Source organism: Merops nubicus, unplaced genomic scaffold (genome assembly GCF_000691845.1).
Source record: "Merops nubicus isolate BGI_N331 unplaced genomic scaffold, ASM69184v1 scaffold47639, whole genome shotgun sequence".
In the NCBI taxonomy this organism is placed as follows: domain Eukaryota; kingdom Metazoa; phylum Chordata; class Aves; order Coraciiformes; family Meropidae; genus Merops; species Merops nubicus.
The window spans coordinates 1-27,130 of NW_008629736.1; the positions used below are offsets into that span (position 1 = coordinate 1).

Genomic DNA, 27,130 nt, shown 5'->3' on the forward strand with positions numbered 1-27,130 from the left:
GTCCCCAGGTGCAGGGCGGGGGTCGGGGGTCGGCAGGGCCGCAGTCCCCAGGTGCTGTGCGGGGGGCGGGGTGGGCTCTAGGCCTGGCGGTGGCTCCTGTGTTCAGAGTACTGCTGCTGCTTGTCAGAGGTGTTAAAAACAGAGAGACAAAGCGGTTAAAGAGCAGTCAGGTGCTCCTCTCCTCCCTCTTCCATGTCTTCTGGGAAAGCAGAAGGACTGTCTTGGTGTTACTGCTGGTGGAATGGGTCTGAGTTACAGTTTTGCATTTGTTAACCTTCAAGTCTGAAGAGATGAGGAATAAACTCTTCTATCGAGAAATAGTCTCCAAAATGAGTAGGAAAGAGAATTTCCTTGCCCGTTTGTTGTTCAGATGGTGGAATTCAAGACCTTGTCATAGAAAGGAAGATGATGAAATGTGAAGTTGAGCTGAGCAGCACACTGCTGTTATATTGTGGTAGCATCTGGGAACACCAGTGGTTCCAGAAGGTGACTTAGGGTATTGTTCAGCTGATGGAGGCCACGGAGAGCTGCCCTGAAGTGCCTCCAGGGCTGAACAGAAGTGTGGCTTTTGGACAATATCTGGTCGTGGTTTAAAGGCATGCAGTGATATGCTGTTCACCCTTCAGTCGCAGCGGCTGGCCTTGTGCACAGGGACAATTTCTACATTCTTGAATTTTGATTAAAATGGGATGTGGGTCCTGAGGGAGCTGTGAGGGGGGATCTGTTACCTGAAGTGGAGGGAGGAGCTGAGAGTTAGCAGAAGCCAAAACCGAGTGGTGTGCCAGGAGGGAGTGTAAGCTGAGAAGCAGTTTGGCAGTCTAAGGCTGGGAAGCTCTGGCAGTAAAGATGAGCAGCAGATGAGAAATCCTGAGTCACTTTTTGGGTGCTTTCAGTTGGCAAAGTATTTAACTCTCATTTTTGTAATGCCACTGAGAAGATCCAAAGATGGTCTTTCTTTTGCTAAGTGTTATCATTCCCAGCAGACATGATTTAACCTCTCTTGTGCTATTCCATTCTAAGTGTTAAACAGGAGCTGGAACACGTAACTTGTGAGGAGTAGTTATTTCCTTTAAATGCTAAGACTTTAGCTGTATTTGTGATGAAATTGCCTTGCTTTTAAGGTGCTTTTCTGACTTGGGGAAAGATGAGTCTGTTATGGACTACTAGGTGTAAGTTGCACACTGGGATCTGTAGATTTATCTCCTTCTCCTGTTTGTACAACAGCAAGAGCAGTGGATCTGCAGCTCTGCTGGCACTCTCCTGGACATGCCTGCTGGTACGCACAGTCTTTCCAACACCTGACAAGAGACAGGGAGAAACATGGAAAAAACTGGTAGGTTCTTTTTGGTTTGCAGAATTCGGAGATGAGGACTTAAGTGTTTCTGATGTCTTTTAAATTGCTGAAACATTGCAAGTAACTCTGAGCATAACTGGTAGTGTCAGGTTAAAATCCAGGTGTATGTGACAATCTTTTTTGCTTTCTGGTGTATTTTGATCTGTTCCTCTGGAGAAAGCAGGAGGGTGTAGAGTGTGGGAGGGGGGCAGTCCTGCGCAGTGTTGCTCTGCATACCATGGTGTGTACCAGTGCCTCTGGGCTCGATGTGCTGGTGGTGCCTCCAAGGTGCAGCCTGCAGCATGGCATGAATTCCTCATGCCTCCCTCGAGGCAGCTGCTTGTGATACTCTGTCATACACTGTCAAGTAGCTTTTTGGTTTATTTTCACCTACTTTAACAACCTGAGCCTGTGACTGTGCTCACGGCACCTTTTAATACGGCTGGTATGCATGTTAGGAGGTGTAATCTGATATAAATTGCTGTTTTCAAAGTCAGGATTTCTTAAATTGTGATGCGTGGTTCTGCAAAGTGGTGCTTCTGAGGGGAAAGCAGTGGCAGCGTGTTGGATGAACTTACACGACCTAAGGACCTTTTCCTGAGCAGATTCAGTTAATCACTGGCATTTGACATGTCTTGTTTGATATGAGCTCACTGAGAAGCAGATGCATGAAGGTTTTCTCAACTGCTTGCCTTGGCAGGTGGAGGTTCAGTGTCTGCTCCTTTTGGAAGTCCTGGGAGGTTCTCATAAGCAGGCGGTGGATGGGGCGGTGAAGAAGTTGAACAGGCTGTGGAAAGAGGTGATGCCTGCCTTACATGACCATATTCAGCAACTGTTCCAGGTGCTGTTGTGTTCATGTGCCTTGCTCTTTCTCTCCTCAGAACCCAGACCTGGTCGATCAATACCTGTCTGTCATTCTCAGCCTTGAACCAAACCAGAGTTATGCTGCAATGCTGGGACTTGTGGTGCAGTTTTGCACAGCCCAGAAAGAGATCGACATTGTTAAACGATACAAGGTAAACCTGTTGTACTGCTTGTTTTGGGTGCTACGTAGTGTCACTTCTCCTCCCGGAGAAGGGGACTGAACAGATGACTCAGCGGCCTTGGTGCTTTGCATCTGCCCCTGGTTTCCTTATCTCTCAGTTCAGTAGTCGTGCACTGGTGACTAAAACAGCTGGCATGTGTTTATGGAGGAGGTGCCAGATCTGTGGCTTTTTTCTGTGGCCTGTGCATTTATGTAGATGCCAGCACTGCAGCTTTCTGCCTTCTCCCCTGTTGTGGGCATGGAAGGCAGCGTTCGGCTCAGTGCGGTTTGAGTGTTGGCCTGAAGGGTGGAGCAGAGAGGGGGGCTGCCTCAGGTGGGGGTGGGAGCAAAGCTGCTGCTCAGTGGACAGGGCTGCCTTCCAGAGGACAGGGAGGTGGGGGTGTCAAGCCAGGCTCCCTGGTGGTGTGCAGGGAGCTGTGTGCAGGTTGTGATGTGGCTGTAACTTGGCGTTTCTGCTTGTTCAGAGTGCTCTTCTGGATTTCTACCTGAAGACCATCCTTATGAGCAAGACGAAGCCTCAGAAGCACGTGCTGGTGAGCTGCTGTTGCAGAGCTGCCCATGCCTTTGCCCAGCCACAGGGTGCTGCTGTGCTGAGCGGGTTGTTCCCTTTGCAGGAGAGCTGCTCCCCGCTCCTGCGCTACGTCTCGCACGCCGAGTTCAAGGACCTGGTTCTGCCAACGCTGCAGAAGTCCCTGCTCAGGAGCCCCGAGAACGTCATCGAAAGTGAGTCTGTCGTCTCTGCATTGCTCTCTCAAAGAGCACGAGGAGTTGTTCCTTGGGGCTCTGGAGCTGCTGGGGGAGTGAGTCTCTCTGGACTATTCTTTTGGTCCTGCGAGCGCAGGCGGCAGGATCGTCTGGCATATAAGGGCTAGACGTGGAGAAGCAGCATTTGTGGTGCAGTCCCGAGTGCCTGGGTATGTGATAGCTGCTGTTTGCCCTGAGGACAGAATTTTACAGCTGAGTGCTAAGAATAATCCTGAATTAATCTGTTCACTGGGCATCAGTTTCAGTGTTTGTTTTTTTCTTCCTACTCCTTGACCCTGTCTACTCTTGATGTGAACTGTGGGGAAGGCTGTATTAAAATGCTAAAAGCTGTTGCTTAACAAAATGTGATATGCCATTATCTCTTCTGTCTTCAGCAATCTCTTGCTTGCTCGTATCTGTGAACCTGGATCTCAGCCAGTATGCTCTAGACATTGTGAAAGGACTGGCCAGTAAGTACTCTAACTTCTGGAGGGAATGATGAATCCAGAATAAAGCTTTCTTCAGCTTTTTGGCTGTACAACTATAACAACTTGATTAGTGCTGAAGAGGTTGTTTTATGTGGGAGGGAGGATGATGCTGTAACTTGCAACTGAAGTAGTTCACGTGATGGTTCCAGAAGCTGAGTTGAGCCATATGTAAAGATAAGTCCTTGTCTTGCTGATTTTAGGCAGTTTGTTGTAAGGAGCTCTTAGCTTGTGCATTATTTTCTAGGTCATCTGAAATCCAACAGTGTGCAGCTGATGGATGAAGCAGTTGTGGCACTAAAGAATTTGGCTCGTCAGTGTAGCGATCCCTCGGCCGTGGAGTCGCTGGGCAGACACCTTTTTGCCATCTTAGGGGGTGAGTAAATTGTAGGATAAACTTTTACTAAGATTTGCCAACTTCAAGGAGTTTTGTATCTTGTATTTTCTGTTGTCCTTAGGAGTGACTCAGCCTGGATCTGGGCTAACGGGGCAAGCGTTTGTATTTTAGAGAAGATTCCTGACGTGGCACGTGGCTGTTGTCTGTCTGTCAGTCAGCCTTCACTCATTTGTTTCTTGTTGCCAGGTTCAGAAGGGAAGCTGACAGTTGTCGCTCAGAAGATGAGTGTCCTTTCAGGTGAGGATCTTAGAAGAAATCTGCTTCTCTGGTGGAAGAAACTCAGCAGAGGGCTGAATAAAAGGGGTCTGTACTTAAGTCTTTAGGACTTCCTGCCTGTCATTCCAAATTGGCTGTAGATGATATCACTGAGGGTGCTGGGTACCACGTGCCAGTTCTTGACTTTCTGTTCAAAGGAAATAATTGGCTGGTAGGCAAAAAGTGTTTTATGCAAGGAAGAAGATGACTGTATCCTGAGTGAAAATGAAGACAGAGGTCCTGCAGTGTTGTTACGTGGTGGATGTGACATCCAGACGTAGTGATAAGGAAAAGAGATGGCTGTGCAAGGATTGAGATGTGAAGAGTCATTCTTGATTGTTTTTAGACTTCGCAGCAAGCGCTGGTGGTTTGGGAACTCATGAGAGAATTCTGTCCTTTCAGGGATCGGCAGCCTTAGTCACCATGTGGTCTCTGGATCCTCTAGCCAAGCTGTGACTGGGACTGTGGCTGAGCTTTTCATCCCGTTCCTGCAACAAGAAGGTGAGGCCTCTTGCCTTTGTTCTGGGTTTGCTAAGTAAGCTGCTGTCCTCGTGAGCAGGATTTTCATATGGCCTGGATCTGGGATAAATCCAAATTCTCTCCTGTTGTGTTGCCAAAATCCACTGCCCTGTTTTTATGAGCAACCTCATGGAGACAGTGCTGTGTCCGTTAGAAGCAGATGCCTTCTTGTCCTGCTTCCTCCTGATGTTGTTAACCTGCTGTGCTTTGTGTTCCTGCTGCTGTGCTGACGTGAGCTCTGTTGCCTCCTAGTCCACGAGGGCACTCTGGTCCACGCCGTCTCTGTCCTGGCTCTGTGGTGTGGGCGGTTCACCATGGAGGTTCCTAAGAAGCTGGTAGAATGGCTAAAGAAAGCCTTCAGCCTTAAAACCTCCACCTCAGCCGTGAGACATGCCTACCTGCAGTGCATGCTAGCCTCCTTCAAAGGTAAAACTGTGCAGCTCTTGGTAACTCTTCACTCTGTGGCTAAAGAGTCATCAACTTTTGTACTTCCTGATATAAGTAGATAGCTGTCTGGACTGAGGAAGGTTTTGTAAGGCACTGTCTGTTCACTGATCTCCTTCCTGTTTCTCCTTAAACTCTCTTTTGTCTTCAAGTTTATGAAGATGGTTTATCTCCTTGTGTAACTAGTATCTGCACCAATCATGCTGTCTTTCATACTTAATATATAATGGCAGTAGTGATTGGCAAATACTCTGGGAGATTCAGAGTCTTCCCAGTGTGCCTGTGGTTCCTTTCATTGTCTCATGACAACAAGAACTGTTGATACTGTTGCAGTGTGAAGTGCAAGGGACCCTGTTGTTTTCTAATTTGGCTGTTTCTGTCTCCTCAGGTGACACTCTGTTGCAGGGAATGGACTTGCTGCCAATGCTAATCCAGACAGTAGAAAAAGCAGCATCTCAAAGTACTCAGGTTCCCATGGTAACTGAAGGAGTTGCCGCAGCTTTGTTGATCTGCAGGATGTCTGTAATTGAGGGACAGACTGGTAAGGTCACAGAACATCTAGTAGAATCCAATATAAACAGGTTCTGAGGGTTAATACTTTTTCTTGACAGTCTGCATGAGGTATTATTCCTTAATCTGGGTATTGTCCTGCATGGAGAATCCCTGTCTCTTTGTGAACCAGGGAAATATTTATTCCCATCTCTTTTGGTGATGTCAGTGAAGAATTCTTGCTTTTCTGTGGCTTTGCAGATTCCAGCTTCCGTTCATGTAGGGCTGTATTCCTCTTTATGCTGGCAGGAGATGTTCACCCAAACCTTACATGCTAGGACTTCAGTGAGGCATTGAAAGTGTTACTTCCTTGTTATTTGGGTAGCATTTTTATAAACCATCTTTGAAAAGCATGAGGGCTGGAACTCTGTCTTCCATCAGAGGATATTACAACAACTGTCTGAGTTCGTATGTCTGCCGGGATATAAAATCCAGATGTGTTCTCTCTGTCAAAAGCAAGACATCACTTTCCTCATTTCCTTCATTTTTAGGAAGACTTGCTCTATGAAAGGGTAAAGTGAAAGAGACTTTACATTTCACAAGTGTAAGTCAGAGTAATATATTTTTTTCAGCAGGTATTTTTTGGGCATGCTTATAGTTCTGAATGAGAGAGATGAGAGGCCTTGTAATTGGCAACAAATAAAGCTAGAAGTAACTTGAGTGGCTTCAGGAGACAGAGTTCTACTGTATTTTATGTATGATGGTGAGTTCTGACTTATTTTGAAACATCCTGGGTAGCCCTCTATTCTTTTCCCATCAGACTCTAAGCTGAGTGGTTTCTGGCAGCTGATTCTGGATGAGAAAAAACAAATTTTCACATCTGAGAAGTTCTTGCAGTCTGCATCGGAGGAAGGTAAATTGTCAGTTATTGAGTGTCCATTTGCTGTTTATCTCTATCACTTAGTACTTACAAGAGCTAGTGTTGCTGTTAGCCTTGTTCTGTGACCCTGGGAGGATCCAGTTTCAGATTAAAATGCACAGTACATTCTCTTCAGAAGTACCTCTAGACTAGTTGTAGTCTAGGCTTTACAATGAATTAATTTTTCTTTATGAACTTTTTATCAAACATTTATAATGTCAACTTTGTATATTTTGTATAAGTACTTCCAATACAAAATGCATCCTTGTGGTGTCCCAGTTTGTAAGTAAAGGGTTGCAGCCAATCTGAAGGATGTGGAGAAGCCTAAAATTAAGAATAAAGGGGAAAAGTAAAGAAAGGCTGGAGAAGAAGACATGTAGGTGAAAAACTTAAGATGTGTGAGGGAAGACTAATAACAGATAGGAAATCAATTGGGTGATAAATTAGTGTCTCTATGCTCTGTTTTCTTCTCTTGTGTTTAAAGATTAATTGGGAAAAAAAAATAATTAGTGGATGTGCCCAAGAGCATATGCCCAAACACTACTGACTGTTTTAAATGGAAATTTTCGAAAATATGTTTGTGAATTGTTTCTCTGAAATGAATTCATTTATCTTTTGTACAAAGCTTTGAAGAGGTAGAGTTTTCTAAATGGGAAATAACACCATTTCTCCTTTTTTTTCCCTGCAATCCCTGTTTTCTGAAGGCAATGTGTGTATCCATCCATTTTCCCTCCCAGGTCTGCAAATATCCTGAAACAGCATGATGTGGAAAATTTTATATTGTTCCCTTAAGATGTATAGATACAAAAACTAACACTGCGAGTAAATTTGTCATGATTTGTTACTGGTTATTTAGGCAAAACCATCCAGCTTGACAAGCTTAACATCCCCAGACTGTCTAATGCCTTGAATGCTGAAAGTCCCCTGCACCATGCTTAATGCAGGTTATAACCTACCACGTGTTTCAGGGCTTTCTGCTCCTGGTATTATGATAAGGTTGAACACTAATAGACAAAACAAAAGGCCTAGTGACAGTTGGAGCTCAGAAGATGATATGAGGCAAAATAGCAAGGCCACTATTCAACAGCATTACACACTTGTTTGTGAGTTCAGTACATGTTTGATAGTAACTGAAGACATTGCAGCGGTATTGATGCAGGAAGTGTGGTGTTAAGTGTTTGGTTTGCTCTGTTGACTTAGACAAAAAAACAGGTCACACAGAGTGGTCAGGAGAATTCTGCTGATACCCAGCTAACAGCATTTCTATGAAATCATGGTTCCATTTCCAGCCTTGGCAGAGCTGAGTTAGATTTTTCTCTAGCTCCACTGAGAAGATTACACAGAGCCTCAGTTTGTTTTGATGTGTCATACTTGCTGTTTGTTTTCAGGTAAAAAAAAAAAAAAAAAAAATAAAGAAATCAGTTTCCTTATGAAGTCTGAGGCTATTTGGGATCTCTGTCTCTTGCCACAGGCCTGTGCACAGTGCTGCAGCTGACAGAACGCCTCCTGCTGGACCACGCGCAGCGGCTGCCCGACGGCAGAGTTCAGTACGTAGTGTGCCCCTGCTGCCGCCGGCCCGCGGCCAGTCCCGGGTGGAGTGGGGGGCCTGGCATGTCACACAGAATGTTGAACCCTTTGCAGAGCTGCCTCCGTTGCTGAGCCTGCTTATTTCTCCTTCTCAGGCAGTACCACCGTGCCCTTGTTGCAGTGCTGCTGAGTCGGACCTGGCATGTTCGAAGACAGGCACATCAAACAGTTAAGAAGCTCTTGTCCTCTCTGGGAGGGTACAAACTGGCCTATGGGCTCTTGGAGGAGCTGAAAATGGTTCTCAGCTCTCATAAGGTGAGTAGTCCAGAAGTCTGGACTCTGCTTAGGCAGATGTTTATGTGCTGCTGATCACCTCCCTGCCTGAGTTGTGCTGATATACAGTGTGATATGAAGATGATTCTGTTCCAGATTATCTAGAATGCCACTTGTTCCTAGATTGCTGCATTTTACTCTATCACTGTCTGTGGTATGCCTAGTCTTCCCTGTATATACAAAAAACACAGTATTCACAATTATCTGGTAGGGTGCTGCAGTTTTCCATGTCCTTTTATTAATTCAATCCAAAATTAATCCCTGCTGGAAGACCAAGTGCTTTGTTCCTTTCTTGGTGTCCTAGTTATTTGGCCCTGGCTTATGGCCCACACTGCCTATTTAAAACTATTATAAAAAATAAAAAGAAAATAGGAAACAATGAGTGCCATGTTACTGGGCATGCTGCTAAAGCAGCACCATGTCAGGTTGGCTGGGCCTTTGTAAATGGTCTTTGTGTGTCACAGATACAGCCTGAATACAATAATTTTTAAAAGATCCTTGGTAAAATTAGACTGCAGAAGTTGGGCATACTGTTCCCAGCCAGCTGGTTCGATCTTTTCCAAAGTCCTCTTTGCCAAAAATAATCAGTTTTAGGTTTATTTTACCCCAACTGGCCAAATCTGGTGTAGTCCTCCATTCTTAGTCTTTCTGCCACTGTCATCTCTGTGCTTCCCTGGTAGCCTTTACCCCTTCTTCCCTCTGAAAACTTCAGGCTGTTGGTACTGACAAAGGGAGCTGATTGTTGGTGTTCAGTATGGTGTTACTGTGGGGAAGCGTGCTCAGGTGGGCTTGGTGTGATGTGTTAATGACAGCCTGTCCACTCAGGTTCTGCCTCCTGAGGTGCTGGTGACGGAGTCAGGAGAGCTGTCGGAGCTGGGGAGGGCGTACGTTCCTCCCCGAGTGCTGCACGAGGCACTCTGTGTCATCTCCAGCGTGGCAGGGCTGGACGAGGATTCCTCAGGGCCAGAGAAGCTGGCACTGGAGATGCTGCTGGTGAGCCATCATCCATCTGTAGGTGAGTGAAGGGGGAAGGCCACTCTCGTGGCCAGTGTGTGTGGGTTTTATCTTTCCTTTTTGTTTCACTGTATGAGTAGTCTGCTTCATATTTACTGTGCTTATTTATTCCTCCTGCTAGTGGCAGTGCAGCCGGGTCTTTGGGCAGCCCTGCTCATCAAGATGAAGATAGATCCCAAAGACTTCATTACCAAACACCTGAATGACATACTGCCCAGGGTCACTGCCTACACTCTGGAGAACCAGGTGATAAGTTTCTGCTTTCTTTCTGTTAGCTCCAGGAGGTACTTTGGAACAGGAGAATTTTCTGGAGGAGTTAAGTACAGGCTGCTCTGTGAGGAAGGAGGTTTGTCTAAAAGGTGGGGAAAGGGCAGATTCAAAGAGAATGTCTCTGGTGAAAAGAAGCTGGGCTTTGAGGGAAACAATGTGTATCAGCAACCAAGTAGAATTTTAGAGAAGCCTGAAGTACCTACTGAGCAAGGTTTTAGGAACATAACACGGGCTGCCTCAACAGGGCATACCTTCCAGAGACAATTTCAAGGAGCACTGATAACACATTTTTCCTTTGTTTTCTTGATAGTCATCTATGAATGCAGTGGGATCTCTCTCTCTGCTTTCACCTGGTAGAGTGCTCCCACAGCTCATCAGCACTATCTCAGCATCAATGGAGAATCCAGCTTTGTGCCAGGTTACTCGGGAGGAATTTGCCATCATGAAGACACCAGAGGGGGAGTTGTATGACAAATCTATAATCCAGAGGTGAGACTTGGTGATTTCTTTTCTCTGGGTACCTGGGATTGATTACTGCTGGCATTTAGCCAGTGGGTTTGTCAGATGCTCTTTTTGGCTAGGAGTTCCTCAATCTGTGTGCCTGGACCTTAGTCCAGAGCAGCACTGATTCTTTTCTCTACTTTTCCTTCTCAGTGCTCAACAGGATAGTATGAAAAAGGCTAACATGAAGAGGGAGAACAAAGCTTATTCCTTCAAGGAACAAATCATTGAGCTGGAGCTGAAGGAGGTGAGTTGATGGGAACAGGAAGGCCAGTAGTGAAGGTTCTGACACCAGGCTCTTGTCTGCAAAAGCTTCATGGCTTCTGATATAGGAAAGAGTCTCTGAACTTCACTGAATACCTAGATGTTGTCTTCTTTGTGGTATTCTCCTTGTTTGTGAGTGCAATTGCTAGTTGGTAATACCTGTTTTTTCTCTTCATCTCTTGTTTGATGTATCTCGTGGAACATTTTCATTAAGGGTTGTTAACAGGTGCTTCCACCTTGTTGACAGCCAGCAGTTCTGTGCAGTCTCGCCAGAGCAATGGGTGTAGAGAGGGGGCAGAATTTGGTGAAAGGAAGGGGACGTACCAGGTGAAGTGGAGCATTCTTCTATTAAAGGCTGGCTTCCATTTGCTCAGGGGAGGATGACATACATGCCCACCCACTGTAGAAAGAGCTAGACCTCTCTTCCTAATGATAGAAAATAATTTGTGACCGGTTTATACATGGGAGAAACTGGTGTTGTGCTGCTAATGGAACACTAAAGTGTTGCTAACCTGCTGATTTCCATTTCATGTTTTCACTTAAGAGTGATGTGCTTGGATGGATATTTGGATACTGTATTAAAAGTGGATTGCAAAATAAAACTCGTGTGTCCCAGCTTCCTTCTCTACCTAACTGAGGGGATGCTGGGAACAGCTCTTGGTTAATAATGTCCATGGCTCTCTGCTGCAGGAGATAAAGAAGAAGAAAGGCATAAAGGATGAGGTGCAGCTGACCAGCAAGCAGAAGGAGCTGATGCATGCACAGCTGGAAAGGGAGTCCCAGATAAGAAAACGGCTGAGGGAGGTAGGTCTTGGTGGTCTTCTCCACCAACTCTCCAGTTACCACAACCCAGATAATTTTGATAAAAGGAAAACAGAGTAGCATAGAGAATGTTTGGCAATAACCCATTTGTTTCTGTCATTAGAAATTAGATTTAACAGCTTGGGTTTTTTTCCCCAGTGGAGCTTTTAGGGTAACCTTTTGAATTGTTTCTCTTACAGCTTGATAATGAGCTGGAGACAGCCCTAGGACTCCTGGATGCTGTTATAAGGAGAAAACCTCCTGGTCTAACTCAGTACATCCCTGGTCTCATCAGCTCCTTCTTGCCACTTTTTCGATCGCCTTTGGCTGCTCCGAGGATTAAGGAACCTTTTCTTTCCTTAGCTTCCTGTGTCATGCCTGCTCGACTGAAAACTTTTGGTTAGTATTTGCTGTTGCTGTTTAGAATCACAGAATTGTTTAGGTTGGAAAAGACCTTTAAGATCTTTGTGTCCAACCATTAATTTAAGGGCAGATATGGGTGTAGCTTGGACGTGTAACTGTTGTGAAGAAAGCTGTCCTGTAAAAGCTGGGGCTGTGCTTCCCTCTCTGTGCCTCTTTTGCATCCTGGGCTGTTGCCCAGAGCTTTGTTATAATTCTTGGCTCTGTGTTCCTGGGGAATTTTTCTCTCAAGAAATGTTTGGCTGTGGTTCTCTCATGGAGTCTTTATTCTTTCATACCAGGTACTTTAGTGAGCCACGTGACCTTGCGCCTGATGAAACCAGAATGTGAATTAGATGAATCCTGGTGTCAGGAAGAGCTGCCTACTGCTCTGAACAGGGTTGTTAACTTGCTGCATGCCCACACCATTCCTAGCCGAACAGGCAAGGGAGAAGCAGGTAAAAATATTGTAGATATTGTAGGTCACTCTGACCCTCCACATGTCCCCTGAGAACTCTATGAGCTGGTTTAGGTTTGATGGTTTGTATAATGTTGTATATGTGAGACTTCATTTTATGTTTTTAAAATCAGGTGAGTCTTCTTAGATATGAAAAGCCATGATGTGTTTTTTTTTTTCCAGTGGTAGTAGTAGAAAACGATGTTACAAGTACAGTAACTGTAGAAATGAAATAACAGTATTTTGTCCTAAAATGGTTCTTACAGAAATAGTAGTGAAATTAAGGCTCATCTTTGTCAAGGACAGTTCCTACCTCTCAAGACCACTTAACGTAAGTGATTCAGTGAGACTAAGTAGAAAGACAAAATAATTGCTTGTTATCTGTGATCTCAGCAGTGAAGTGCCCGTGGCCTCTGCTTGTTTGCTGTGTGGTACTGCAGTTCATGAATATTTTATTCTGGCACAGCTGTAGAAGCAGCAGCTCTTTCCTGCTCTGTAACATGAAGGCAGACACCAGTGTTTTTACAGTGCAAGAATATGGTCTGGATTAAAATGATCCTTTTCCCTTTGAATTTGTTTATTTTTCTCCACTGGGTTAGTTTTAATCTAGATCACTTTCAGAATCTGCTTCCTGATGGAGTGTGCAAATTTTGTACCACTACACTGGAGACAGTGTGGAAGTGGGAGGGTAGGTCCTCTTCTTTTGATGCCTTAGGTCTGGTGTACTGTCGTGATGGAGATGGCTCATCCAGGCTGTGGAGTTCTTCATCTGGCTCAGTCAAAAGCTGCTGTGGGCCATGGCTTACTATTTTCTAAAGGAAATGTAGGATCCCATTTGGTCTGTTGGCCCTGCAGTTGAGTTCTCCTCTGGTTGTTGTGGCAGTCAGATCCACAGTCGGGTGAGTGAGGCACACGTAACCCTCCCAGCTGAGTGGCAGCAGCTGGCTGTGTTGAGCAGCACTTCAGTGCTGAACATCCCGGTGAGAATTCAGTGTCTCCACTGTGTCATTTATTTCCAGAGTAAGTGCAAGTTCAGTAAAATTTTGAATCAATTTCTAGGCTTATTTCCAGAAAGTGGTGGAAGCATTTTCAACTCTCATCCTTCAAGATCTCCTGCAGTGCTTAATTAAATGAATATCTGTCGGGTTTGGTGTTTTATTTTGGTTTTTTTTTTGTTTTTTTTTTTTTTTTCATTTCTGCATATGGAAGGAAATGGATTCCTTAGCACTTTGTTGGGCACGTCCTGTTATATTCCTGAATTATTCTTCCTCATTTTCAGAGTTCTTTGGAGTGTAGTCTTGCAGTAATGTTTGGTAGACTTTAGTTTCTTAGGTTATCATGAGACCTAATAGACATCATACCTCATTATAATGTGAATAATAAAATTTATCATTCATTGCTGAAATGCCATGACACGTTTTATAATCTTTTTCCTAGTGGTCAATACCAGCTGCTGTGTTAATAGAACATTTATCTTCTCAGATAAAGCTTTCTTCCTCCTGCTGCATGTAGAGGGACAGTTGTTTAAGCCTAAAAATATCTGGCGAATAATGGGAAAAAAAAGCATAAAAGCAAACAGATACTGAGCAAACAGAGAGAAGAATCCCACATCAGAATCAGAGGAAGTTTTACCTAATCTATTCATGTTAAATAGTCAGGAGCTCACAGTGTGTTTGGTATTTCATTTCTCCCTGGAACTACTTTTGCAGTATCCATGCCCTACATAAGCTGACTAATACTGCAGTAGTGTATCTGCAGTGCTCTTCATCTGCATCTTAGAAGTTTAAAATCTGGCATTCGCTGACAGCACAGATAGGATATAGAAAGCAAATGTTTTCCCAGGATGTTCTGGTGCTTGAGGTTTAGCTGGACTAACTGGAGGGACTGGAAGAAGCATTTGTTATGTCCCATAGCCATGCCTCTGCAAGAAGGAGGGATCAAAATCTTTTACAGTGGGAATCCCAAAGCTTTAATTTTTTTCAAGGAGGGTGGGGAGTTGAGACTTGCATCAGAATTAGAGGAACCTCATTCTCAAGAATCCAGCTGAAGACTGGAATGACATGTTAGCTGGGTTGGTAGGAGGTGTTTAAAGGGAATGTAGGTGGCAAGTGGGCCCCTGCTTTGGGACAAATGAATTTCAAATATGAATTAGTTAAATTGTGTCAGATCCCTGTGTGGAACCTCCTGCTCAGAACTAAAATTGATGGTAATTTTGGTTTTAGTTCATTTTAATTCACAGAGTGCACACAGAAACCTAATGCACTCGAAAGAATAGATTTAATATCAGCTTTGGTTGTGTAATGGATTTGATTTTGTGTCCCATCCTCCCCTGCCTGCAAGTATTTCCAGGATAGGCAAAACCCTGGTTTTGCCTGTCTGTCTACTTCAATTTAAACACTTTAATGTGTTTCGATCTCATTTACACTGTGTGTTTTTGCACTGTTGGAAGTGTTGTAAGTAATTTGGAATCCTAATGTGACTTGAATTAAAGCCAGCTCATTGGTGTAGCAAGCAACATCACCACTAGGTAGAATCATAGAAACATTTAGACTGGAAAAGACCCTTAGATCATGAGGCCCAGCCATTAGCCTGACACTGAAATGCCAGATGTCATTGCTGGAGCTGTACTGTTGCTGCCATTAAGTGGCAGGGACTAAACAGGGGGCTGGCTGCCTGTGCTGCTTTGACCAGGCTGAGGATGGTCTGTGTGGGGTAAGTCCAGGTACCTGTGAGACAGCATTCTTCAGGCAGATCTTTCTGGGGTCCCAGTTTATTTCCATGAAAGGCTGAAGCTGGCCATATGCATTATGAGCTACCAAGGTGTACACTGTGTGCACCACTCAATGTTATAAAACAAACTTTTGTCATAAACCAAAGATGTAAGAGGATCAGCTATGCTCACAGGATTATTTCTTCTTTTTGCAGGTGCTGCCCCATTATCAGCTCCAGCATTTTCCTTGGTCTTTCCTCTCCTAAAGACTGTTATGACTGAGACACCTCATGACAGTGAAGACAAGGAGGAATTTCTGGTGAAGATTCTGCAGATCCTTACAGTCCATGCTCAGCTGAGATCATCAGCAAGTGGTCAGACTTTGCTGGTGGATGAGGTCAGTGAGAGCTGTGGGGATCAGATGATCTCCTTCAATAGTTGTTCAGATGAGGTGGGGGATAAGAAAGCTAATGTGTAAGCTGGACAAAGCAGATTAATTCTGCAAGTTAAAGTTAATAATGTGAGATTGTTTTCTGTCACAGGTTTTAATTACATGTCCAGCCCTAGGTTTTGATTGTGGATTTTATAAGGAGTGTTGTACACAGGCAAGGTGCTTTGGAGTCACAAGACATAAAAATTTTTCTCCTCTTGCCTTTTCTTCCCCAAACCCTTCAGAATGGGCCAGAGTTGCTGCCCCGAAGGGACATACTGATTCTGCTGACCTGGGTGATAGGAACGGGTTCTCCACGGTTACAGGTGAGTCCTTGGCTTCATGACCACAGTCAGGATTCTGCTTAAGTTTTGTCAGAATTTAACTGAGGGAAATGCACCTCCCTGACCTAAGTCTCTGAGGCTGGTCGTTGATACTTTAGCAATTTTCTTCTGTGTTTATGGTATTCTTTTTGGGAAGAAGGTCTCATGCATTTTAGTGCACGAAACATATTCTTTAGTTTTCCACTGGTGACATTTTATTCCTGTTCCAAGGCCTCATTCTGGCAGAGGAGTTTACTGGTTGCTCCCCTGAGTAAGCAACAGTAAACTTTGTTCTAAGGGATGACATGGCAGAAAGGTCAAAAATAACAAAAAGGCAAAGGGTTGGACTGAACTCATCAGTTCTTGTCTCCTTCATGAGCCCCCGTCGCTGTTCTTTGAGAATTTCTTGTCTTGTGGTAGCACTCGGCCCCAGCCCTGCACTTGCTTTGACCAGATGGCCAGCAGCAGAGGGCAGTGGTGGAGTCTCTGATATCTCCTCATGGCATTTTAGGTTTTGGCTTCCGATGCACTGACTACCCTGTGCACGAGCAGCAGTGGGGAGGATGGCTGTGCCTATGCAGAACAGGAGGAGATCGATGTGCTGCTTCAGGCCCTGCAATCTCCATGCATGAATGTTCGAGATGCAGCTCTCAGGGTATGTGGAGGGGGAGTCATTGAGGGTCACACTGAATGCCTTAATCTTTTGGGAGGTGGATCTTCTCCAACAGTGGTGAAGGTTCAGCTGTGATGCTAGTCATTGGATAGTGTGTCTGCAGGAGGAGGCAGTAGCGACTGAGCAGTAATGCTCTTTGTGCTAGATAAATCTTTTAAAGAGGAGTACTATCCACAATTTTGTTTTGTTAGTATGGATGTAATTATGACAACTTGACACCTTGTGCTTACAATTACATAGAGCTTAAAGAGAGAAGCTGTCAAAAAATTCTTATGTCTGTATTTGGCCCAGTGTTTTTGGAAAGCTTTAGGCTTAGTCACTTCTGAGAGCATAATAAAGAAAGGAAACAAACAAGTACATTTGATCTTCTTTGCCATGAAACACATTTCAGCTGAGCTGGCTTCTCTGTGCTTAGAAGCAGAAAACACTGTAGTCACCAGAGCACAACCTAGTGCCTAGCTGGCTCTCTGCAGCCTGCCTGTGGAGCGCTGTGTGGAATTTGGGTTTCACCATCTCACCTGGTAGCAACAGGAGGTCCTTCATCTGCATGGGCAGCATGCTGCACAAGCTAACATCAGTTTTGGCACTTCCCAGCCACTGAGAGCTTGGCTTGGCAAAGGTTTTTGGTATTTTAAAGTATCTGTTTCTAAGATCAGATCCTTGCACTGATTCTCCTGTAAACTGATTTAGGGACTGATGGAGCTACAAATGGTTCTGCCAACCCCAGACAGTGATGAAAAGAATGGACTGAATCTGTTACGTCGCCTTTGGGTAGTGAAGTTCGATGTGGCAGATGAGATTCAGAAGCTGGCAGAGAGGTAAGAGATTTTCCTGGCTAATTGGGTTGTGAGGGGACATCTCTTCTGCTCACCTCTTGGAGCTCCACGAGCAGGGACTTTGTGTCCTGTAGATGGACAGCAGCTTTAGGTCATCCTGAGATTTCCACATAGTAGTGTCTTTGCTGAAAGGGTGTCCTGTCCCATCTTTGTGTGTGCTGCAGGCTGTGGGAGTCCATGGGTCTGGAGCTGCAGCCTGACCTCTGTTCTCTGCTGATCAAAGATGTCATCTACCATGAAGAGGCAGTGCGACAAGCAGGTGCAGAAGCTCTTTCCAGAGCTGTAGCTCAGTATCGAAACCAAGCAGCAGAGGTCATGAATAAACTGACAGAGATTTACCAGGAGAAGCTCTATGTAAGTACTCTTGTCCAAAGGGTTTGACAGACACAAGCCTGTGCTATTGTTATATCTTCTGTTAATCGCTTTTGCTTCAGTGTGTCATGAGGATACATGTGAAGCCCACTGTTGCTGTGTGTTTGCTTATCACAGACTTCAATGTCTTGGTCGTTAAGTTACCAGACAGTAATGGCACCATTGCACAGGTGGAAGAGAGCCTTCAGGTGGTACAGGAAGGCTGTGGCAGAGAAGGGTCACTCTAGGTCTTTCTGGGCCCAAGCTGGCTCTGCTTGTTTTTTACCATGCTTTTCTACTAGTTGTGTTGTACCTCTGTGCAGTATCATAAAATGGCATTTCAGGTGTGGCTGACTATTCTCTCTGTGTGTGTCCTTGGAAGAGGCATTCTGATGAGTTTTTTTCTCCTTCCAGAGGCCACCTCCAGTTTTGGATGCTTTGGGACGAGTGATATCTGAATCACCACCTGACCAGTGGGAAGCAAGGTACAGTCATCTTCAGATCGATCTCATTGCTTCCTGTGCATCCAAATGAGGTGCAGGCAGTGGAGAAATAAGGAAATGTTGAAAGAATAAAATCTAGGCAGTTGTATTCACTTGCTGGTTTCATTGGTCGTTCTGGTAGGGTATATTTGTGCCCCTCAAGCAGGCTGGGCAGGCCAAACTGAAGTGGTCTCAGTTCCATCAAAATATTGGATGTTATCTTCTCTATGGTCCTGATAAGAACAGAGTCCTTCCCTCTCAGACTATCTGATTTTTGTCTTATCTTACTTTATTCCCACCTCTGTACAAGCAATTGATTGCTTCAAGAGCAGCAGGGTGAGCCTTAATGAACTGGACAATGTCCAGTTAGGGTAATTGTCTACTTGTGTGCCCTATACAGGTTTAATTGGGGATCATCTTGTTCGCTACCTGCCGTAAGCTAATCTGTTCTCTAGTGCTGATGTACCTTGTTGTAAAGCTGCTGTATTTCAGCAGTAGGTGAAGTGATCCCAACGTCTGCCTGTGTTGGCCCAAGTGTCTGTAACACTTAATCAGGATAAAAGTCATTACATGGCTGAGGGATTGTTGTCCTTTAGGGAACCTGCAGCATGGGGTTGTGTAATGAAATGCATGAAGGCTGGACACTCTGAAGCTCTTTGGTTCCATAGTGGTTTTCTCTCTCAATTTCTGTAATGTCCTGCTAATAGCAAATGTAATAGACCTCAGGCAAATTCTGTCAGTAGTAAGCTAGCTCACAAGCTCCCTGTCTTTACAGGTGTGGCATAGCTTTGGCCCTCAACAAGCTCTCACAGCATCTGGACAGTTCTCAGGTGAAGCCCCTCTTTCAGTTTTTCGTGCCGGATGCCCTGAATGATCGTAGTCCTGAAGTCAGGAAGTGCATGTTGGATGCAGCTCTTTCAACACTCAACACTCATGGCAAAGTAAGTCCGAATGCTTTTCTCTAGCAGTGAAAAAAGTGGGATGAAAATATAGGTACTGTGTTGGAGCCCATAGATTTTTTTTTTTTTCTTAGAGATTGCTGTTACTTGTAATAGCTAAAAACTTCCATGTAGTAGGAAGTTTTGTGCTTTCAGTTGTTCTTTTAGGTATTAGTGTTGACCAAGAGTGTAGTTTTTCCCCTGTCATAGCAATAAAAAAGAAATAGTGCTGAATTAACTGGCGTAAAAATGATGTAAAAGCAGAGTAATAGAAGCTAAACCAGACCACGGGCCTTTTAATACTGGGAAGGTAAGATTCAGGCCTCATGCAAAGCAAAATATGAAAGCTTGCTGATCCGTGTCTTAATTAAAATAAAACTGAAGTCACTCAGACTCGAGGACCATCCTCCTCCTCACTGCTATCCCTTCTCCAGCAGTGTTAGATGGGGAGCTGTGCAGGGTGGAAATGGCTCAGCTTCCGTTTTCCTCGTATGTGCACGTCACCTTTTCTGCATTCCTGTTAAGCTTAAGACAGTTGGAGTATTTTCATATTATTCATTCTTTCCTTCTGTCTCTTAGAAAAGCCGTGTGAAGTTTCTTTCCACTCTCCCTTTGCAAATGGAGCAAGCAGAAGAGCAGGCAGTGGTTCAGGCTGCCTGTCCTGCCTCATGGCTTGCATTGCTTCTGACAGAACATAATGCTGGCATGTTTGAGGGAATCTAATTTTTAAGAGCTGACCTCTCTCTAGCGGGAAATATTTGTTGCCTGTTGGGATGGTACAAAGTTTTATGTGTTGTGACATATTAAATGAACTGTAAATACAGTACAATTGTTCAGTTTGTTGGCTCAGAGAAGAACAAACAAGTCCACTGAGCATAGCAAATCTCATTCTGAGTGGACTCTAGTGGCAAGTTTTGTGGTTTTGTTTTTCAGGACAATGTTAACTCTCTCTTGCCAGTGTTTGAAGAATTCCTGAAAAATGCTCCTAATGATGCCAGTTATGATGCTGTCAGACAAAGTGTGGTCATTCTCATGGGTTCACTGGCAAAACACCTGGACAAGAGTGACCCTAAAGTGAAACCAATTGTTGGCAAACTGATAGCAGCCTTGTCCACACCATCTCAGCAGGTAGGTGCCTTTTTGGAGGAGTCCTTGGGTTCCATGCAGAGGCAGGTTAACACTATGATGCTTTTAGGCAGGTCAGAGAGATCTAAAATGGCTCCGATGACAGAAAGCTGTCATTGTGGGTGCAGCATAGGGGGCAATTAGGTTGGTTATGAGTACTTTGGGATCTGATAGCTGGTGGATCGTTTTACAGGTTCAAGAGTCCGTGGCAAGCTGTTTACCACCTCTGGTGCCTGCGATCAAGGAGGATGCAGGAGGGATGATACAGAAGCTCATGCAGCTGCTGTTGGAGTCGGACAAGTACGCTGAGCGCAAGGGCGCAGCCTACGGGCTGGCAGGCCTGGTGAAGGGCCTTGGCATCCTCTCCCTCAAGCAGCAGGAGATGATGACCACCCTCACGGATGCTATCCAGGACAAAAAGAACTTCCGCCGCCGTGAGGGTAAGGGACAAAAGCTTTTCCCTCCAAATAGCATTTCTCTTGTACTTACGAACATTGTGGTCAGAGCAAATGATACCTGAGCCCCTGTGCTTGGTTTTTCTGTGTTTATTGTACTGAAGTTTGCAGAGAAAGAAATGGGAAGTGACTGTCATGAGGCCACTGGCTGTGTAGAGTGTCCTAACATTGCTCTCTTTGCACTGTGGTGGAAGAAGGGTTTCTGGTCGTAGACAATACATGTCTGTTTTCAGAGGCTCCTGCTCCCTGTGAGACAGAACGTGTTTGGCTCCAGCAGGTCAGGGGGCTCTCACAGTTTACTTGTTCCTTTGCTGCTGGACGTTTCCTGTCCTTACTTCTGCTCACCTGGGACTCAGGGGACTGTTACATGTTTTTAATGCTACTGGGCTTCTTGAGCTTTCTGACACCAGAAATCCCCACCAGTGCACTAGCCATAAGCTCAAGGAGGCAAGAGTCTTTCAGCTGTGAGATTTGAGTGCTTGTGGAGGAATTCTACAGACATTTGGCAAATTTTATTTTCTCTTTCAATCCCCTTTAAACAAAGTTGTGTTTTCTTCTGACTGTCTTTTTTGTTTCTTTAGGGGCTCTGTTTGCCTTTGAGATGCTCTGCAGCATGCTTGGAAAGCTTTTTGAGCCCTACGTGGTTCATGTGCTCCCTCACTTGCTGCTTTGTTTTGGAGATGGGAATCAGTATGTGCGAGAGGTAAGATGCCTTAAATTTCTGACAACATGAAGTGTTGAGAGAAAATGAAATTCCATTTCTGAAATGGGATGGATACGAATGTAGTTAGTAACTAGGCAAACTGAGAAGGTGACCTGTCCCTTGAGATGCCACTAATAACAATTGGATCTTCTTAATAACTGAAAGCATCTTATTTTATTGGCCATTAATTGGGAGCTACTTGGCTAGCTGCATCATTGTACTTAGACACCATTTTACATGAAGGCTTTGTTCCCATTGAGTCTCTGAGGAAGGAAGAAACACTTGTTATGACACAGCTTGTAAATGTTCTCTTCTCCTTGGAGGCTGCAGATGACTGTGCCAAAGCCGTGATGAGCAACTTGAGTACTCATGGAGTGAAGCTGGTTTTGCCATCACTTCTTGCAGCACTAGAAGAGGAATCTTGGAGAACTAAAGCTGGTAGGGACCAATATCTGACTGATGTGATTGAGAGTAGCCCACAGTTCCTTTCACTGTCATTCCCCTTGTTTGCTCCTTCATCCCTATAGATGGCTGTGATAGTTTGTTTCATAAGGGACTGCAGAGCTTACAGCTTTTGAGATACAGATGAATTCGCTGACACATTTGAGCAACTATTTTTTCCCCAGCAGATTCAAGGGACACTTTTTGTGTCCCTGTCTCTCTAAAAGTACTCCAGAAGCTGGAAGTTTCATCCTCCGCTTCTTTTCCCTGGTACAAAAAAAACTCAACCGACCAAAAAGAAACCCCAAAACACCAAACCTAAAAAAACTCAAACAAACAAAACCCTAACCCCACAAACCAACAAGCGTCTTTATGTGGCACGGAGTGTTTTCATGCTTTTCAGCCATTCTGTATGTTCCCTGACTTGAGTTTGAGGTAAATGTGACCATATTTTCTTACCTCTTCTTAATGCTGTGTATTGTTTTGTGTTTTGTCTTTTTGTTTTCTTTCTTTTTGTGTCCCTCACACACAGGATCAGTGGAACTGCTGGGGGCTATGGCATATTGTGCTCCTAAACAGCTCTCTTCTTGCTTACCTAATATTGTGCCAAAACTCACAGAAGTGCTCACAGATTCTCACGTGAAGGTGCAGAATGCAGGTCAGCAAGCTCTCAGGCAGATTGGCTCTGTCATCAGGAATCCAGAGATCCTGGGTAAGAACTGTCTGCATCTCTAATGTCCTGCTGTGACTGTGGTTTGTAATAGCAAGGTTTATATTCACAGTCTTTAGGATTGAATCCAAACTTCTATAGAACTTAAACTACTTGTAGAAAAGTTTAACATGAAAGCCGCTGTCTCTGCTTCGAGGCTTTTTGGATGCTCCTATCCATTTTGTCAGCTTTTGTTAACAGGGTTTCCTCTGTCCCTGTGCTGGCTGTTGCTTTGGAAGGATCTAAACCATCCCATGAGAGAACACCAGCTCACCCTGACATGCATTTTTGGTTTATGTGCAAATAAAGTTTTTTCTCTCTTTTTAAAAAAATGTTAAGCAATTGCTCCAGTTCTGTTGGATGCTCTCACTGACCCCTCCAGGAAGACCCAGAAGTGTCTGCAGACTCTCCTGGATACCAAATTTGTCCATTTCATTGATGCTCCATCCTTAGCACTGATCATGCCAATTGTTCAGAGAGCTTTTCAAGATCGTTCCACAGACACCAGGAAGATGGCTGCCCAGATCATTGGGAACATGTACTCCCTGACTGATCAGAAGGTTTGGTGCTAAAAACACTCTCTAACTCTATGCTGTGTTTATTGTGTGGGCGGTAACACAGCAAGCACTAGAGAGAATTTATTTGGTTTGGGGATTTTGCTGTTGTGGTAGACAATATTAGAATCCATGTAGCTTCTTTAACTGAATATACATATTGAACAGATATTGGCTATAAAGACAGTGACAATTGTCAGGTGCTTAAGACTCTCAGCTTTGTACTTTGGTCATCTAGTTATTACCAGATTTATCCCTGCAAAAGGTCTTGTAATTTTTTGCTGTATAAGAAATGCCTTGACAAACAAACAAGCAAAACCAGTACCAGTAAAACACAGATCAGCTGCTTGCAAATGGATCCAGGGTCTGTTTGAACCTCACAGCAGGCTAAAGATCTGTGTTTAATTTTTGTGCTAATAATCTCTACCTTTAAACCTCGTGTAAATGTTAAGGGTTTTGGATTTTCCTTAGATACAAAGTGCTGGGTTGTGAGGAAGCACCAAAAAGTTTTTGAGTGATCTGCATGAAACTACTGTTGTTTCTTGGACCTGCAGAACAATTCAGTGTGCTTGTTTGCAGGGTTATGAAAACAACTGATAGAACTCTCAGGATGTTAAGGGTGATTTGTGATAATCATGGGCTGAATGCCCTTTATATGCATGTGACTTAACTTTCTTTCTTGTCTTGAATCTAGTTCTTACTCTCTGGGCTCTCTGTTTCAGGATCTGGCTCCTTACCTACCCAGTGTGACTCCTGGGCTGAAGGCATCTCTCTTGGATCCTGTACCTGAGGCAAGACTTTTGTACCAATACTGTTTGGCTTTCAGAGTGTTAGTTTAGACATTGTCCCAGTCTTCTGTAGACCTGTGATCAGTCTCACACAGCTGTCTTAGTAACTTTGGCTGGATATTTTGCAGAGCTCTGTTTCTTTTGTCTGTTAGGTGCGTACAGTGTCGGCAAAGGCGCTGGGAGCCATGGTGAAGGGCATGGGAGAATCATGCTTTGAGGATTTGTTGCCATGGCTGATGGACACATTGACGTATGAGCAGAGCTCAGTGGATCGATCTGGTGCTGCTCAAGGTGGGCACAGTGCTGTCTGAATAAAGAGCTTGGACTTTGTTATATTAAATCAGATTAGCTGCTTGTGGATTTTGTGTGTATCAGCTCTGTTCCCTGCTTTTTTTCCTGCCCAGGTCTGGCTGAAGTTATGGCTGGCTTGGGGGTAGAAAAGCTCGAGAAACTTATGCCAGAGATTGTAGCTACTGCCAGCAAAGTGGATATTGCTCCACACGTACGAGATGGTTATATCATGATGTTCAACTACCTGCCAATTACCTTTGGAGACAAGTTCACTCCCTATGTTGGTCCCATCATTCCTTGTATCCTTAAGGTATGTAGCAGAGGCCTGAATTGTTTTATTTATTGGAGGCTAAAAAGAAGCCTTTAGAGTATTTTAAATATAATTTCCAGTAACATGCAGAGACTTGTCCAGCATTGCTGGACTATTAAAAAAATAATTAAATTATAATTTTTTTATTCTTCCAGTTTATTTGCTTCCTGTCTTTTGTTTGTAGTCAGTAGTAATTTTTTGAAATCACCTTCATGGATTCACAACTCTATAGTTCATTTACTTTTTACGGCTAAGGGAGAAAACATAATGTTATTTTCTCCTGTTGGTTTTGTCTGTTGTGCTGAAAAACTGCAGCTTTCACAGAGCCTTGTCTGTCTCTGTTCAGGCGCTGGCAGACGAGAACGAGTTTGTGAGGGACACTGCCCTGCGTGCTGGGCAGCGGATCATCAGCATGTACGCCGAGACGGCCATCGCGCTGCTCCTGCCCCAGCTCGAGGACGGGCTCTTCGACGACTTGTGGAGGATAAGGTGAGGGACAACCAGCTCATCCTCAGCTGCTTCTCTTCCGTGGCTGAAAACCTGCTGTGGCTTAGTCTGTGTTGCTCCTCAAGCAAATGCAGAGACCTCCTGGGAAGCAAAATCAAGTGTCTTTTTGCTCGTGGATTTGAATGTGATGCCTTAGAGCACTGAGCGTGCAAAGCCCTGCCAGCTGTGGAGCAGGTTTCCTGGTACCTGCAAAGCGTGCCTACTAGAGTATTGATTCTGGTAGTGACTCTGAAATGCGCTTTCAAGGCAGTTGATGTGGCACTATTTAGCCCTCCTGTATTGTTTTTCATTTTTCAAAATGCTGTTATTGTTATCCTGTGTATGGAAATGTGCAGTGGAGTGCTCACTGCTAAGAGCAATTCCACAAAAGTTAGTTCTACTAAAAGGCTTGTGTCAGCTGAGGGTTGATGAGTGCACTAATCCCAGAGGATAACTTTTGGGTTGAGACAGATCCTGGCAATGTCTTATTCCTTTTTGGAGTCCAGGCTATTCCCTTATTCATTGCTTTAGTATTCCAGCTCTTCCCGTTTGGAATTCATCCTTTCATTTTCTCTTCAGTGTGCTTCTTCTCAGGCATGTGGGCAGACTGCTCTCACCTATCAGTCTGTGCAGCATTTCAGTGCTGACCTGTCTGGCATTTTGCTCATGCCTGTACTCAATGTACTGTCATTTTTGGACAGGTACTGCCTGAATACCCTGTTCGTAACACTTGACTTGCTCCTGTTGCCAGGTTTAGCTCAGTTCAGCTCCTTGGAGATCTTCTATTCCATATCTCAGGAGTCACTGGGAAAATGACCACAGAAACTGCCTCAGAGGATGACAACTTTGGAACAGCCCAGTCAAACAAGGTAAAGCTGTGCTTGTCTGTTGTGCCTTTATTTGTTATTTTACTCTTTATTTTTTAAAATGGGTACAGAAAGCCTGCTGGAAAGAGTTACTGAATAATCATGTCTTTTTTTCTTTTTATAAGTTTTGGGAGTGGATAACATCATTTTGTGATACTTCTTTTCAGGCTATTATTAATGCTCTTGGTGTGGAGAGGAGGAACAGGGTGCTGGCAGGGCTGTACATGGGCCGCTCTGACACCCAGCTGGTGGTGCGTCAAGCCTCCTTACACGTCTGGAAGATTGTGGTCTCAAACACCCCTCGCACGCTGCGGGAGATTTTGCCAACCCTCTTTGGGCTTCTGCTGAAATTCTTGGCCAGTACCTGTGCAGATAAGCGAACGGTGAGAAACTGAGTAGTCCCTTCCTGTTACAGCAGATGACCGTATAAATTAACTCCTAAAGAACACAGGATAGTTCTTTGCTATACATCATTCTAAAGCTGTGATTAATTTAACTGTTCTGAGCAGGAGTGTCAACTGTGATGACACTAAAACTGTTTTTCTGTTATTTGTAATAGTAGTGTTGCTATTCCTAGTACTCCGTCTATACTGTGAACAGTAGTTAACATTTGCTCACCATTCACCTTCTGAAGTTTTATGAAACAGGAAGATAGTTAATTAATACATTTTTGGGAACAGGTTGCAGCACGGACATTAGGAGACCTTGTCCGAAAGTTAGGAGAGAAGATCCTTCCTGAAATCATTCCTATTCTGGAAGATGGACTGAGGTCAGACAAGAGTGATGAGAGGCAAGGAGTCTGCATTGGGCTGAGTGAGATAATGAAATCTACCAGCAGGGATGCGGTGAGTTGTATGTGGAAGCTGAAATTCCCAGTTTCACCTTAGGTATTTATGTTACAATACAGTATTGCAGTTGTGACAGAGTAATACAGCTAGTGCTGGACTTGTTTTATGGGTTGAATTTGGGGTTTATAACTAACACGAGTTGCTGTTCAGGCAAACGTATGCATTCGTATCTGTTGGTAAATTTAAAACATTGCACAGTTCTGACTTTCATGCACTATAATAATAGAAATCATCTAGATAGCCTTAGAGCACTGCAGATACTTTTGTTGATCATGGTTTTCTTTGAATATATTTCAAGCAAACAGCAATTTAATTTCAGTTGTGCAAATTCTGCATTTGCTGCTTACTGAGATGTGTGTGTTTGTTGTGTTTAGATATTCTGTAATTCCCTCTCTCCATCCTTAGGTGCTGCTTTTCTCCGAGTCCCTGGTTCCTACAGTGAGAAAAGCACTCTGTGACCCTCTGGAAGAAGTCCGAGAGGCTGCAGCTAAAACGTTTGAACAGTTGCACTCAACGATTGGACATCAAGCTCTTGAAGATATCCTGCCATTTTTGCTGAAGCAGCTGGTAAGCATTGCTCAACATTAGTCAACAACTTGATTAATGATGCTGTGG

At 44.3% G+C, this 27,130-nt stretch overlaps 1 protein-coding gene across 1 annotated transcript in view; it reads left to right on the forward strand.

The window, feature by feature from the left end:
* Positions 1-1,224: 1,224 nt before the first annotated feature.
* Positions 1,225-27,130, forward strand: part of GCN1L1 (GCN1 general control of amino-acid synthesis 1-like 1 (yeast)) — a gene marked incomplete at its 5' end in the record, with an annotated part of 36,181 nt that continues 10,275 nt past the window's right edge. Inside the window, 42 exons of the mRNA XM_008947048.1 lie at positions 1,225-1,333; positions 2,034-2,132; positions 2,215-2,349; positions 2,843-2,911; positions 2,993-3,101; positions 3,518-3,592; positions 3,855-3,983; positions 4,191-4,241; positions 4,662-4,760; positions 5,031-5,204; positions 5,611-5,763; positions 6,532-6,624; positions 8,102-8,177; positions 8,313-8,472; positions 9,316-9,505; positions 9,626-9,750; positions 10,085-10,263; positions 10,429-10,522; positions 11,230-11,343; positions 11,541-11,739; positions 12,042-12,197; positions 15,122-15,303; positions 15,582-15,662; positions 16,171-16,314; positions 17,023-17,150; positions 17,333-17,522; positions 17,934-18,004; positions 18,777-18,942; positions 19,873-20,067; positions 20,258-20,504; positions 21,101-21,222; positions 21,546-21,660; positions 22,196-22,375; positions 22,712-22,932; positions 23,649-23,717; positions 23,867-24,005; positions 24,119-24,315; positions 24,662-24,804; positions 25,553-25,670; positions 25,835-26,050; positions 26,348-26,512; positions 26,921-27,082. Of these exons, the coding sequence (XP_008945296.1) occupies positions 1,225-1,333; positions 2,034-2,132; positions 2,215-2,349; positions 2,843-2,911; positions 2,993-3,101; positions 3,518-3,592; positions 3,855-3,983; positions 4,191-4,241; positions 4,662-4,760; positions 5,031-5,204; positions 5,611-5,763; positions 6,532-6,624; positions 8,102-8,177; positions 8,313-8,472; positions 9,316-9,505; positions 9,626-9,750; positions 10,085-10,263; positions 10,429-10,522; positions 11,230-11,343; positions 11,541-11,739; positions 12,042-12,197; positions 15,122-15,303; positions 15,582-15,662; positions 16,171-16,314; positions 17,023-17,150; positions 17,333-17,522; positions 17,934-18,004; positions 18,777-18,942; positions 19,873-20,067; positions 20,258-20,504; positions 21,101-21,222; positions 21,546-21,660; positions 22,196-22,375; positions 22,712-22,932; positions 23,649-23,717; positions 23,867-24,005; positions 24,119-24,315; positions 24,662-24,804; positions 25,553-25,670; positions 25,835-26,050; positions 26,348-26,512; positions 26,921-27,082 (5,839 nt within the window). The remainder of the gene's footprint in view (positions 1,334-2,033; positions 2,133-2,214; positions 2,350-2,842; positions 2,912-2,992; positions 3,102-3,517; positions 3,593-3,854; positions 3,984-4,190; positions 4,242-4,661; positions 4,761-5,030; positions 5,205-5,610; positions 5,764-6,531; positions 6,625-8,101; positions 8,178-8,312; positions 8,473-9,315; positions 9,506-9,625; positions 9,751-10,084; positions 10,264-10,428; positions 10,523-11,229; positions 11,344-11,540; positions 11,740-12,041; positions 12,198-15,121; positions 15,304-15,581; positions 15,663-16,170; positions 16,315-17,022; positions 17,151-17,332; positions 17,523-17,933; positions 18,005-18,776; positions 18,943-19,872; positions 20,068-20,257; positions 20,505-21,100; positions 21,223-21,545; positions 21,661-22,195; positions 22,376-22,711; positions 22,933-23,648; positions 23,718-23,866; positions 24,006-24,118; positions 24,316-24,661; positions 24,805-25,552; positions 25,671-25,834; positions 26,051-26,347; positions 26,513-26,920; positions 27,083-27,130) is intronic.